Source organism: Haliotis rufescens, unplaced genomic scaffold, assembly GCF_023055435.1.
Source record: "Haliotis rufescens isolate VD_foot unplaced genomic scaffold, xgHalRufe1.0.p SCAF_16, whole genome shotgun sequence".
Taxonomy (NCBI): Eukaryota; Metazoa; Mollusca; class Gastropoda; order Lepetellida; family Haliotidae; genus Haliotis; species Haliotis rufescens.
In genome coordinates this window covers 8,967,085-8,980,017 of record NW_025963846.1, presented here as the reverse complement: position 1 = coordinate 8,980,017, position 12,933 = coordinate 8,967,085, and the positions used below count along the sequence as shown (strand labels likewise).

At 44.5% G+C, this 12,933-nt stretch overlaps 1 protein-coding gene across 3 annotated transcripts in view; it reads left to right on the top strand.

The window, feature by feature from the left end:
- Positions 1-12,933, top strand: part of LOC124136676 (stabilin-2-like) — a 232,634-nt gene that overhangs the window by 217,012 nt on the left and 2,689 nt on the right. For all 3 annotated transcript variants that reach the window (XM_048396837.1, XM_048396838.1, XM_048396836.1), the window contains exons 34-42: positions 1,661-1,813; positions 3,220-3,398; positions 4,079-4,214; positions 4,958-5,085; positions 5,586-5,702; positions 7,020-7,154; positions 9,805-9,903; positions 11,426-11,470; positions 12,717-12,848. In XM_048396837.1, coding sequence (XP_048252794.1) covers positions 1,661-1,813; positions 3,220-3,398; positions 4,079-4,214; positions 4,958-5,085; positions 5,586-5,702; positions 7,020-7,154; positions 9,805-9,903; positions 11,426-11,470; positions 12,717-12,848 — 1,124 coding nt within the window. The remainder of the gene's footprint in view (positions 1-1,660; positions 1,814-3,219; positions 3,399-4,078; positions 4,215-4,957; positions 5,086-5,585; positions 5,703-7,019; positions 7,155-9,804; positions 9,904-11,425; positions 11,471-12,716; positions 12,849-12,933) is intronic.

Below are 12,933 nucleotides of genomic sequence, written 5' to 3'. Positions count from 1 at the left end.
ATCCTGGTTCGCCCCGATTATGTTTCTAGGTTTGTCAGCACCATACCTGTGCTCGTGGGTTTCACCGAAGTGGTAAACGTCTGAGACCTGCATCACTTTGGGCTTTCCTCCCACATTAAGCTGACACGCCGTGATATAACTGGAATATTGTTCAAAGCGGCGTTAAACCCAACTCACTCACTAAATAAGGAGGGGTCTGTGACCTTTGTGTAAGTAGACACACGTGAGGAACATGCCGTGGTCAAGTACTTGCAAAAATGGGGCGCAGCACCAAAAGCCATCCATGAATATACTGTATACAACACAAGGTACATCAAGAGTATAGCACCAGGGAAGGTGGACGTGGGCAGCAGAGTATAGGCAGAGCCTTGAAGATGACACCTGTCCTGGAAGGCCTACACCAGAAACGATTCAGAGAATCCACGATATGGTGATGACCGATTGCAAATAACTGCGCATCATGTTGCTTGATAGTAAATTCCATTATCACAGAAACTTTTCCAATGAAGAAAGTATCAGCTCTCGGGTTCCAAAGCTTCTGACATCTGATTGAAAATGCAACAGGCATGACATAGCTCTTGATAATCTAGCTCTGTTTGAAGCTGATCCAGAAAGGTTCTTGCAGTGATTTCTGTATTGATTAAGCCCGGGTTCACCTCTTCCAGTCAACAACAATCAAACCAGTGGAAGCATTTGACATCACCTCCAAAGAAGGCAATGACTGTCCTGTCAGCTTGAAAAGTTAAGACCTTCCTGTTCTGGGATGATGAGGCTGTCATCATGATGGACTATCTTCCAAGAGGCCAGTCAGCCACTTTTGAGGCAATTACAGGATGAAATTAGGACTGAAAGACATGGGAAGCTGAGAAGAAGTGTGCACCTTTGCACAAACTGGTCATTGCCATGGCAAAAATCCAAAAATGTGTGACTTTGAACACCTTCAGCACCGTCCTTGTTCTCCTGCTCTGGCTCCAAACACTGACACTACTCAGACATCCATCTGTTCCCAAACATGAAGAAAGCTCTTGTCAGAACACATTTCGGCTCGAACAATGATGTCACAGCAGCTGTGAAGAACCTTTTGGGCAACCAAGAGAAGGATGTCTATGAAACTGGAATAAAATTGTTGGTAAAAGAGTATTTATGTGTAAGGGGATTATGTTAAAAAATAAATCTTTCTAACTTACCGTATTTGACGTAATGAGCACCCAGGGTGCTCTCCAAATTAGATATAGGGGGCTCTTAATAGAATATAATTTTGGTGAAAAAAAAAGAGTTGAAAGATCGTAAATTTCTAGATTTATGTACCTGAAATGATACAAAAGTAAAGTCTGTGCGTATTATACACGGCAGATCTATTTTTCTAGAATTTAAATGCTCATAACACACAAGTGTGTATTATACACAAATAAAAAAGTCTTGTGTACATTGATCAATCGGAAGAGGTGCTAATGGGGATTGTTCACTAGCCGATATATATGCAAATATCGCCATGGGCGCTTATTCGAGCAGAGCACTTATTACGTCGAATACGGTAAGTGAGAACTTATCAACCAAAATTTTAACGGCAGGGACATATATTATCTGGGTACTTTCATTTTATTTTTCTGTTTAAGAATGTCTGTGATGAAATATTGAATGCTGTCTTTCTGTTATGCAGAATGCCCTGGTGGACCGGAGACCCCGTGTTACGGCAACGGCCTGTGTATGGACGGTGTGGAGGGGTCAGGGGAGTGCAAGTGCTTCCCCCAATTCCGTGGGGAGGACTGTGGGTCATGTCTGGAGGGACTGGCTGGACCAGGCTGTAATGTCTGTAAGTCTCTGGGAGAGGGGGGGGGGGGGGGGGGGGCAGCAAGGGGAGTGCAAGTGTTTCTCCTGTTCCACGGGAGGCCTGTGGGTCATGTCTGGAGGGGCCTGCCAGACCATTACATTCATATTGAAAATATAATTTGAGTCCATTATTCGGTAGTTTCTGCACATATAGTTGTATCATGTGATGTGCAGTAAGTCAGAAATTTGCAAAATATTAGAGCTGGGACGAGTTCAAACTTTATGACCCCCTATTACTGGACCCTAACTGGGTACCCGCTGTAGGTTTCAAGAGTGGCTGATTGAGAATTGTTTTACCAGAGCCCTGGCGAAAAGTATTTAGATGCATGAATAAGATGATTGGGTCATGCAAACACAGAAGTTGACTGAAGCTTTATCTTTCTTCAAACATACAAGTCAGAAGAAATGCATGCAGAGTCAGACAGAAACTTTAACATTAGTGACTTGAAGTGTAACAAGTTGTAGTGAATTTTTGTCATTAAACAATATATCACGCAACTCACCTTGGGTCCAGGTTGTAGTGCGGGTATGCGGGTCCTAGTCAGGAGTCACCCACATCATTGTCATCATGACAGTCACATCAGAATTGTCCTGTACGTTTGCCCATTACTATCTTTCCGAAGCTAGAGAGTTAACTAACTATAAAAGTCCAGTTTCCACCCTTGCCGAACTAGGCTGGTATTATGGAGTTACATTTTGGCTGGACTAACGAGTCTATGCATAGTCCAATCAAAATCGGGCACTGAAATCGAAATCCGGTTCGTAAACTGTCTTGCAGATTTCGATCGATTGCAGGATTTACAAAGCATGTCAACAGATATTTTCTGAATCTTTTCATGTTTTTAATCAATGTGCTTACGTGATTTGATGCATTTTGTGACGTAAGACCCGTTTTATCACAATATAGACCTTGAATATCGATCAGATCGTCTTGACTGGGCGCCGCTTTTTTGTTTGAAGCAAATGCAAGTGATACGAGAGGCGGAATCTGATTGGTCCATAGGAGAGGGTTAGAAGGGACATAACTCATAATAGCCACTGGTGGCGCTACAATCGAGCCCAGGAATACCAGCCTAGTTCGGCAAGGGTGGAAACTTGACTTTTAAAGTCAGTTAACTCACTTGCATCGGGTAGATTGCCCATTACTCACCCATATATCAGTATGAAGTTTGTGGTGTGCAGAATATTCTCTTGTGCTCATTTTGGAAAACTTGGTGTCAAAAACTTGGATTTTCAGTGATCAATTCATATATGTTTCACTGCTATTTTGCCTGTTACACCCTATAGAATCTGTTTCAGCAGATAGCAATTTAGTCCCTCCTTAAGAAAAAACATAATTACAAATTAAAAAATGTCTCAATCATTATTACACTTTTGTTATGGTTTCAGCAATTAAAAGCTGTGACTACCAGAACGGGAACTGCAGCGAGAATGCTCAGTGCTCCAGGGTCGGAGACAAGGTCACGTGTCGGTGTAACGATGGGTACATTGGAGATGGACGCATATGTTATTCCCCGTGTGACAACCAGAACGGGAAGTGTCATGAATACGCTTCTTGTCAATATGATGTAAGTAGAAGCCTGGGCAACTGAAAACTGAGGACTACAGTTTCAAATAATGTTGATAAAACATGATCTGATTTGTTTACAGAATTTTATCTAATAGGCAGCGCGTCCTCTTGGACCTATGTGTCCATCGAGACCACACCCCTAATCTCTTGAATCACTGCAATTGCATGTTTCACTTTTAAATATATAAGGATATATACGATTAATAGAATATTGAATACTGGGGAATATTTCATGAATACTGGGGAATATGTCCATGAATACAGAGGAATATTTCCATGACTACTGGGAAATATTTCCATGACTACTGGGGAATATTTCATGAATACTGGGGAATATGTCAATGATTACATAGGAATATTTCCATGACTACTGGGGAATATTTCCATGAGTAATGTAAATTTTAATCATGAATTTTGTAAAATAATAATGAAAACTTCAGATTTCATCCATGACTACTGAGGAATTGTTCCATGAATAATGCAGAATGATGTGGGTGAAATATTGATGCAATCAAGGCAGTGTATCCCATATCATCATACTCACTCAGATTCATTTAGTTTCCTTGGAAAGCTTAGTGTTGTTAAGTGATTGTGTGCTTTGAAGTAAACATATAAGATATGACATGACTGTATAACCGTGTAAAATATTGCCATTGGTCTGTATGTCAATCCTTTCAGTACAAAACCATCAACTGTACATGCTATCCTGGTTACCATGGTGACGGACATACATGTATCCATACAATCAACGCATGTGCGAGAAACAATGGAGGGTGCTCTCCCTTTGCCCACTGCCTCTACACTCCACCAGCAGGTGTGTTAAACTTTGCAAGACAAGCTAAACGTTTGACATTAGGACAATAACACTGATGTTTTACAGGGGACATGAGATGAAAGTTTAATATTTGTGTGTGTCTGTGTATGTGCATTTGGTAAATTGTAAAACATTAATTGATCATGACTTTCTTATTTTTTGTCAGTTGAGGTCATATATTTTGATTTAAGGTTTGATTTTAAGGTCATTAAAATTAAGGTTCCCAACATGTCCCTACGCTAATTCTCCTCCTGACACTGGTTGCATGATAGCTGAAATGAAGTGGAAATTCCAGCCATTCACACTCAGCTGGCTGGGTCAGTATGTCATCAGACCCCTTAGGCTTGATCACAGCTCACAATGTACATGTAGATAACCAGATGGTGGAAACACGAATACGTCCTTACACCCGAAACACAAGTGTCAAAACATGTGGCGTCACCCTGGGCAAGTGACTTAGTTCAAATGTGCCTTTGTTCACCCAGCAGAATGGGTACCCGATGTGTTAGGTGGAAGTAAAAACCCTCTAGTGCCTGCAGGCAGCGGTATAAGTGCCTTATGTAAATGTATAATATAATAATCATAACAATATCACATGAAGGTTCTGACACTCCAGACTTGTTTGCTTTGACAGACCACAAACAACTATTCACATAACTAACAGTCATATAGATAACAAAATAGTGATATTGTATCCGGGGTCTCTAATGATGGAGCGTCATATGTTGTTTGTCAATTTTCAGTGACACACATAACAAACGGAACCGTATCGTGTATATGTCTGAATGGCTACGTTGGTAACGGGACGTGGTGCAACAGAGATGCCTACGATACACTGTCGTATCTCCCCTTTACTCTGCGCTTCTTTGAGGTGAGCATAACATATGGTCATATTCACCAGGACATAGCCACCATATTTGTCCCACTTTGTGTGAGATATATTCCATTCATATATCATGATATATGATATACCCACTCATATTGTCTGATGTAAGATATACCCTCATGTTGTCTGATGTTTGATACCCCTCATATCGTCTGATGCAAGATATACTCCTCTTATATCATGATATATGATATACCCACTCTGATGTAAGATATATCACTCATATTGTCTGATGTTAGATATACCCTCATATTGTGTGATGTAAGATATACCCTCATATTGTCTGATGTAAGATATATCACTTGTATTGTCTGATGTTAGAGATACCCTCATATTGTCTGATGTAAGATATACCCTCATATTGTCTGATGTAAGATATACCCTCATATTGTCTGATGTTAGAGATACCCTCATATTGTCTGATGTAAGATATATCACTCGTATTGTCTGATGTGAGATATATCCCTTTAATGTTTGTATTGCAGAGTCTGGAATTTGTCAACTCAGATCCGTCTGCCCAGAATTTGACAGATTTACTGAAAGATCGGTTCCAGTCTATCACAGTGTTTGTTCCAGTCGATGAATCTATCATTGATCTTGAGGTAAGAACCACATAGCCTAGTGGGAGCGCTTGTTGCCTAGATCACTCTCTTTCCCCTTGTGTCAGTTCCAGACCACAATTGTCTCCCTCGTCTTAAAGATGCCTAAACTGGGGACTGGGGGTCCATAACGACTGCTACATATTCAAGGTAGCACAATGCAAGCAGTTATACAGCTTTTTGGAAATGGGGGAGGGGTTTTCCCTTAACATATAAAATAAAATAAATGGACATAATTTGAGTAACACCACCTCTCGATTCACATATGCACCCCACCTCTGAATCAAGCCCTACACCTCACTACTGGATCCAACCTGCACCTCACTTCTGGATTCAAACCTGCACCTTATCTCTAGATCCACACCTGCACCTTTTCACCTCTAGATCCACAGCTGCATCTTTTCACCTCTGGATCCACACCTGCACCTTTTCACCTCTAGATCCACACCTGCACCTTTTCACCTCTAGATCCACACCTGCACCTTTTCACCTCTGGATGCACACCTGCACCTTTTCACCTCTAGATCCACACCTGCACCTTTTCACCTCTGGATCCACACCTGCACCTTTTCACCTCTAGATCCACACCTGCACCTTTTCACCTCTAGATCCAACCCTGCACCTTTTCACCTCTGGATCCACACCTGCACCTTTTCACCTCTAGATCCACACCTGCACCTTTTCACCTCTGGATCCACACCTGCACCTTTTCACCTCTGGATCCACACCTGCACCTTTTCACCTCTGGATCCACACCTGCACCTTTTCACCTCTAGATCCACACCTGCACCTTTTCACCTCTGGATCCACACCTGCACCTTTTCACCTCTAGATCCAACCCTGCACCTTTTCACCTCTAGATCCAACCCTGCACCTTTACTGGATCAAGCCTGCACCGCTACTGGATCCACCTTGCACCTATCTCTAGATCCGCCCTGCACCATTCTCACCTCTAGATCCAACCCTGCACCTCTTCACTTCTAGATCCGCCCTGCACCATTCTCACCTCTAGATCCAACCCTGCACCTCTTCACTTCTGGATCCATCCCTGCACCTCTTCACTTCTGGATCCAAACCTGCAACTTGTCTCTAGATCCACCCTGCGCCTTTTCACTCCTAATCTAACCCTGCGCATCGTCACGTCTCAATCCACCCCAGTTCTTTCCCACATCTAGATCCACCCCTGCACCTCCTCACCTCTGGTTGCACCCCTGCACCCCACCTCTGGATCCATCTCTGGTTGTAAAGAGTTGAAAACGTCCTACAAACTTATATAGCATCATTGATATTTAGCATTTTATTTCCTTGCCCATGTTGCAGATGCTGAGCCTTCGGGACCTGAATAACCATGTTGTCAACAACACACGTGTATATCTGAACGCATCAGTGTCCCTCCCTCTAACTGTTGAGTCGTTAGATGGTCAGCCCCTGGTCATCACACGGAATGGGTCGTATGTAAGTAGCAGGTTGATGTTATTCAAACAAGTGCTGGATTAGTCCTTGATTTGTAGAGAACTATGTGTTTAGTCCAGGTCCCATGCTGGGATTCCAGGTGAGATTCGATCCCCTGCTTCATGCTTGCCAACTACAATAGGGATAGGGTGGTCCTGCCTTGTGTCCTGGGTGGTCAAGACCTTTGTCCTGGGTGGTGTGGCCCTGTTTCCTGGGTGGTGTGGCCCTGTTTCCTGGGTGGTCCTGCCTTGTGTCCTGGTCGGTCCGGACTTGTGTCCTGGGTGGTCCAGGCTTGTGTCCTGGGTGGTGCTGCTCTGTGTCCTGGGTGGTCCGGCTCTGTGTCCTGATTGGCCTGGCTCTGTGTCCTGGGTGATCCAACACTGTGTCCTGGGTGGTCCGGCTCTCTGTCCTGGGTGATCCAATTCTGTGTCCTGGGTGGTCCGGCTCTGTGTCCTGGGTGGTCCAACTCTGTGTCTTGGGCAGTCCGGCTCTGTGTCCTAGGTGGTTTGGCTCTGTTTCCTGATTGGCCTGGCTCTGTGTCCTGGGTGATCCAACTCTGTGTCCTAGGTGGTCCAACTCTGTGTCCTGGGTGGTCTGGCTCTGTGTCCTGGGTGGTCTGGCTCTGTGTCCTGGGTGATCCAACTCTGTGTCCTAGGTGGTCCAACTCTGTGCCCTGGGTGGTCTGGCTCTGTGTCCTGGGTGGTCTGGCTCTGTGGCCTGGGTGGTCCACCTCTGTGTCCGGGGTGGTCCACCTCTGTATCCTGGGTGGTCGACCTCTGTGTCAAGGGTGGTCCGGCTCTGTATCATGGGTGGTCTGGCTCTGTGTCATGGGTGGTCTGGCTCTGTGTCCTGGGTGGTCCACCTCTGTTTCAAGGGTGGTCCGGCTCTGTGTCATGGGTAGTCTGGCTCTGTGTCATGGGTGGTCCACCTCTGTGTCAAGGGTGGTCCGGCTCTGTGTCATGGGTGGTCTGGCTCTGTGTCATGGGTGGTCCACCTCTGTGTCCTGGGTGGTCCACCTCTGTTTCAAGGGTGGTCCGGCTCTGTGTCATGGGTAGTCTGGCTCTGTGTCATGGGTGGTCCACCTCTGTGTCCGGGGTGGTCCACCTCTGTGTCCTGGGTGGTCCACCTCTGTGTCAAGGGTGGTCTGGCTCTGTGTCATGGGTGGTCTGGCTCTGTGTCATGGGTGGTCCACCTCTGTGTCCTGGGTGGTCCACCTCTGTTTCAAGGGTGGTCCGGCTCTGTGTCATGGGTAGTCTGGCTCTGTGTCCGGGGTGGTCCACCTCTGTATCCTGGGTGGTCCACCTCTGTGTCAAGGGTGGTCCGGCTCTGTGTCATGGGTGCTCTGGCTCTGTGTCATGGGTGGTCCACCAATGTGTCCTGGGTGGTCCACCTCTGTTTCAAGGGTGGTCCGGCTCTGTGTCATGGGTAGTCTGGCTCTGTGTCATGGGTGGTCCACCTCTGTGTCCGGGGTGGTCCACCTCTGTGTCCTGGGTGGTCCACCTCTGTTTCAAGGGTGGTCCGGCTCTGTGTCATGGGTAGTCTGGCTCTGTGTCATGGGTGGTCCACCTCTGTGTCCGGGGTGGTCCACCTCTGTGTCCTGTATGGTCTGGCTCTGTATCTTGTCTGATTGTGCCACCATGCCACAACGGCATGGGATAGTGCTCATGCTGTCAGCCAGTGGTTTGCTGGTCCAAACTGGATTATTTACAAGCAGATGCAATATGGCTGGAACATATACTGTGCAGTGTTAACAAACAGAAGATGTGTACAGCTGTACTCATTACATCGGTACTCCTTATTTCAATGTATACATGTGCCCTTTGCAATATAAGTGTACCAACAACATCTGTACTTTGCACCCATCTGTAATCTCATTAAAATCAGATCTTAGTTCTCACTACCACGAAACAAAGGCCTGAAGACATCCCATTATGGGTCACGTCAGACCGACCTGTCATCCGACCAATCAGAACGTTGCATACCAGATCAGGGAAGTGACAGTCGGAATGTGTTTTCTAATCATGCAAGCTCGAAACGTTTCACACGAGGCATTCCAAACGACAGATATGTGCTTTACAGCTGAATCCATTCAATCGAGACCATCTATGAGCCATTCCAGAATCTTCTTTTGTTCAGGTTTTCAAATCTTAATGGAGAATTTGTAAAAATCTGTTTTGAAGCGTAGTCGCCAGTTTGAAACTATCAGCAGCCTTCTGATTGGCTAATCACTCGGTCTTTCATTGGTCGGTCAAAATTTGTGAAAGGTCACTCTATTGTGACCTGTAATGGTATTCCTCAGATCTTTATTTAGCAGTAGCGAGAACTAAGATCTGATTTTTATGAGATTGATCCATCTGCGAATTCAATGAATGGCATTTCAGTGTACTACCTTCCTTTTCAATGAGAATAATAAAGGATCCCCAGTATTATTTTGTGAATGACACTGTCCATTCATCTGCTTCACTGTATTTGTCCTGTTTACTTTTGCGAGATATATTTATCACGCGTTTCATACAGTAAACCATAATGCTAAAATATTATTTCCAAATGAGCCCGTCAGGTGGGGTTATATTTTAAACATGCCATTACTACTTTACCCATGCCATTAGCAGTGTAATACAAGGAATTTACCATGGTTTCTGTCTGGTTTCAGTATCAAGTGAATGGTATCAAGATCGTAGACGCAAACATCCAGACTCTGAATGGCTACATCCACCTCATACAGCGCCCCCTATGGGCTGACGAAGACAATGTAAGAACATTCACAAATTAAGTGGATCAGGGTGCCGTTGTACAAAGCGATCTTAGCGCTAAGGTGATCGTTACTCCCATACCTTAACGACCCGTGAAGATTCCGGGTTAAAATAGGTCTTCAGCAACCCACGCTTGCCGTAAAAGGTGACTATGCTTGTCGTAAAAGGCGACTAACGGGATCAGGTGGTCAGGCTCGCTGACTTGGTTGATACATGTCATCGATCCCAATTGCGTGGATCGATGCTCATGATATCAATCACTGGATTGTCTGGTCCAGACTTGATTATATACAGACTGCCGTCATATAGCTGGAACATTGCTGAGTGCGGCGTTAAACAATAAACCAACCAACAACCCATACCTTAACACAGACTTACAACAGTCGTAGCGCCAAGGTTGTTTTGTACAACGGCACCAAGGGCAGTGCATGTACAAGCTACAACACAGAATAAACTTCATGTCATATTTTGAATCTGTATTGGAAAGTGAAAAAGAGCTATTAAATTTGATTTATTGAACAGACATATGCATGCCTCACAAGTCTTATCCACTCTGGTAGTTGTGTTTATGTTTTGTTTTTGTTTGGAAACATGACTTTTAGATATATACTACTCAAAAGAAGTTAAAGAACACCTGACTCCTTCATAACAGAAAGAGTTGGGTGTTCTCTACATTGAAACATCCATAATTGACACCCTGTTATTTCAGAAACATTGAGTTCAAACTATAACTGCTTGAAGTGATCATGTATTATCATAGTGACATTACTATGATTATTACTTTCATCAATCCTGATATTTTCTGTATGATTTCATTGGGAATAAATTCAGGTAACACCTGGATGAATGGAATTTCGCTATGAAATTATTATGTTGTGTGAATGGACAACCTCAAAGTACAGAGGTGATGTATCTGATGTAAGCAGTGCACATAACAGTTATATAACTAATGTATCAGTAGATGACCTAACTGATCAGAAACAACGCTTCTGTATGTATTGGTGTAAGGGTTTTCCCAAGGAATGTGGAAGTAGTCCGTCAGTGTTTACGTCATTTCAAGAACACGGTCTCGTAAAAAACATATGAACGTCAAATTGTGGTCAGGTGACCAGCCTCTCTTCCAATGGAAAATCTGTGTATCGTTTAAACTTCAAATTAAACAATTATATCGTGTTGTATCATTAGATGACCTTGAAGAACAGAGGTGAGATATCTGATGTAAGTGGTGCCTTTTACATATATTGGGGCACAGGTGGCCCAGTCGTCTAAGGCGCCGTGATTCGCTGTGCAGAGTTGTGTCCCTTGGGCACGCCAGAAGCCTATGATTGTGGGTTCAAATCCCGGTTCACCCCGATTATGTTTCTAGGTTTGTCAGCACCATACCCGTGCTCGTGGGTTTCACCAAAGTGGTAAAGGTCTGAGACCTGCATCACTTGGGGCTTTCCTCCCACATTAAGCTGACACGCCGTGATATGACTGGAATACCACTCACTCACTTTTACATATATATCCTGTTTACAGAAACCTGGGGTGAAAACCGACACAACCACCACAACAAAGGCAGGGGTAAGTACATGTTTCTATATGGCAGTTAGTGGGATGGATGGTTGCCTCTTAGTGACAAGGGGGCACGGGTGGCCCAGTCGTCTAAGGCGCCACACTTCGCTATGCACAGTTGGGTCCCTTGGGCACGCCAGAAACCTATGGTTGTGGGTTCGAATCCCGGTTCGCCCCGATTATGTTTCTAGGTTTGTTAGCACCATACCCCTGCTCGTGGGTTTCACCGAAGTGGTAAACATCTAAGACCTGCATCACTTGGGGCTTTCCTCCCACATTAAGCTGACATGCTGTGATATGACTGGAATACTGTTAAAAGCGGCGTTAAACACAACTCACTCAAACTTAGTGACAAGATATTGCTTGTAATTAAATGTGGACTCCAATATGATTGAGTGTCGAAGGTATGCAGCCTGGCTGATTGTGTGGCACCATACCATAATGACCTGAAACATCGTCATCAGCACCTCCGTGTTTGCCGAGACACACTACAGAACACCCTCAATCATTGCCTTGCTGCCTGTCCACTTTAAGAACTCTTGAGTCATATCAGTGTTCACAGCTGGTCCAAGTGTATTAGTCTGCGATTTTCACATAGAATGCATGACCATGCATGCTATAAGGCCGAGGGATAAATATGTTATTGATTTGTCAATGTTTGCAAGAAGGGGCGGTGGGTTAGTCAAAGCACTCGCTTGCCACGCCAAAGGTCTGGGCTCGATTCCCCAAATGGGTACAATGTGTGAAGCCCATTTCTAGTGTCCCTGCCTTGATATTGCTGGAATAGTGATAAAAGCGGCGTAAAAGCATACTCAATCACAATCTTTGGAAGAAAAAGAGACAAATCAACATAGAAATGGTGGCATCCGTGAACCACGTCAAAATTTCATGAATTAAAGCATACTGCCATGCAGCATCTGGAATACTGCTTAACATGGCTTGGCATCTGGCGTACCAAGAGGGAGTTGGCACCCTCATGAAAATCATAATCATCATCCACACAAGTGTCCTTGAAGCACAGGGACTTTTTCTTTACAGATTAATTTGCAAATATTTATTTCTTGTTGTTGCGTAGTCTTGTTTTTAAGCACTTTCTTGTCACGTTAAACCACCTCGGCTGTTATTTGGCTGGATAACCTAAAAGTGGAGTAAAATCACATTCACTGACCCACTTATAAATGGAATGAGGTCAGCATGACCTACATTTGTTTGGGAGACAAGGACATGCCTGTGATGACGTCATCTGTTGTTACAGACCGGCCGGATCGTCGGACCAGTCGTTGGTGTTCTCCTCATCCTCATCATCATCACGATCATCATCGCCGTGCTGGTGTATCGGAGGACGAAGGTCACCGGGTTCATGGATGTCTGGAGGAGATTGAGAAAGGTCAGTTTAGTACTGTAAACTATTGTACATACATTGATATAGGAGGGGTACAGGTGCAGTGTTACTATGGAAACAGTTGACTATC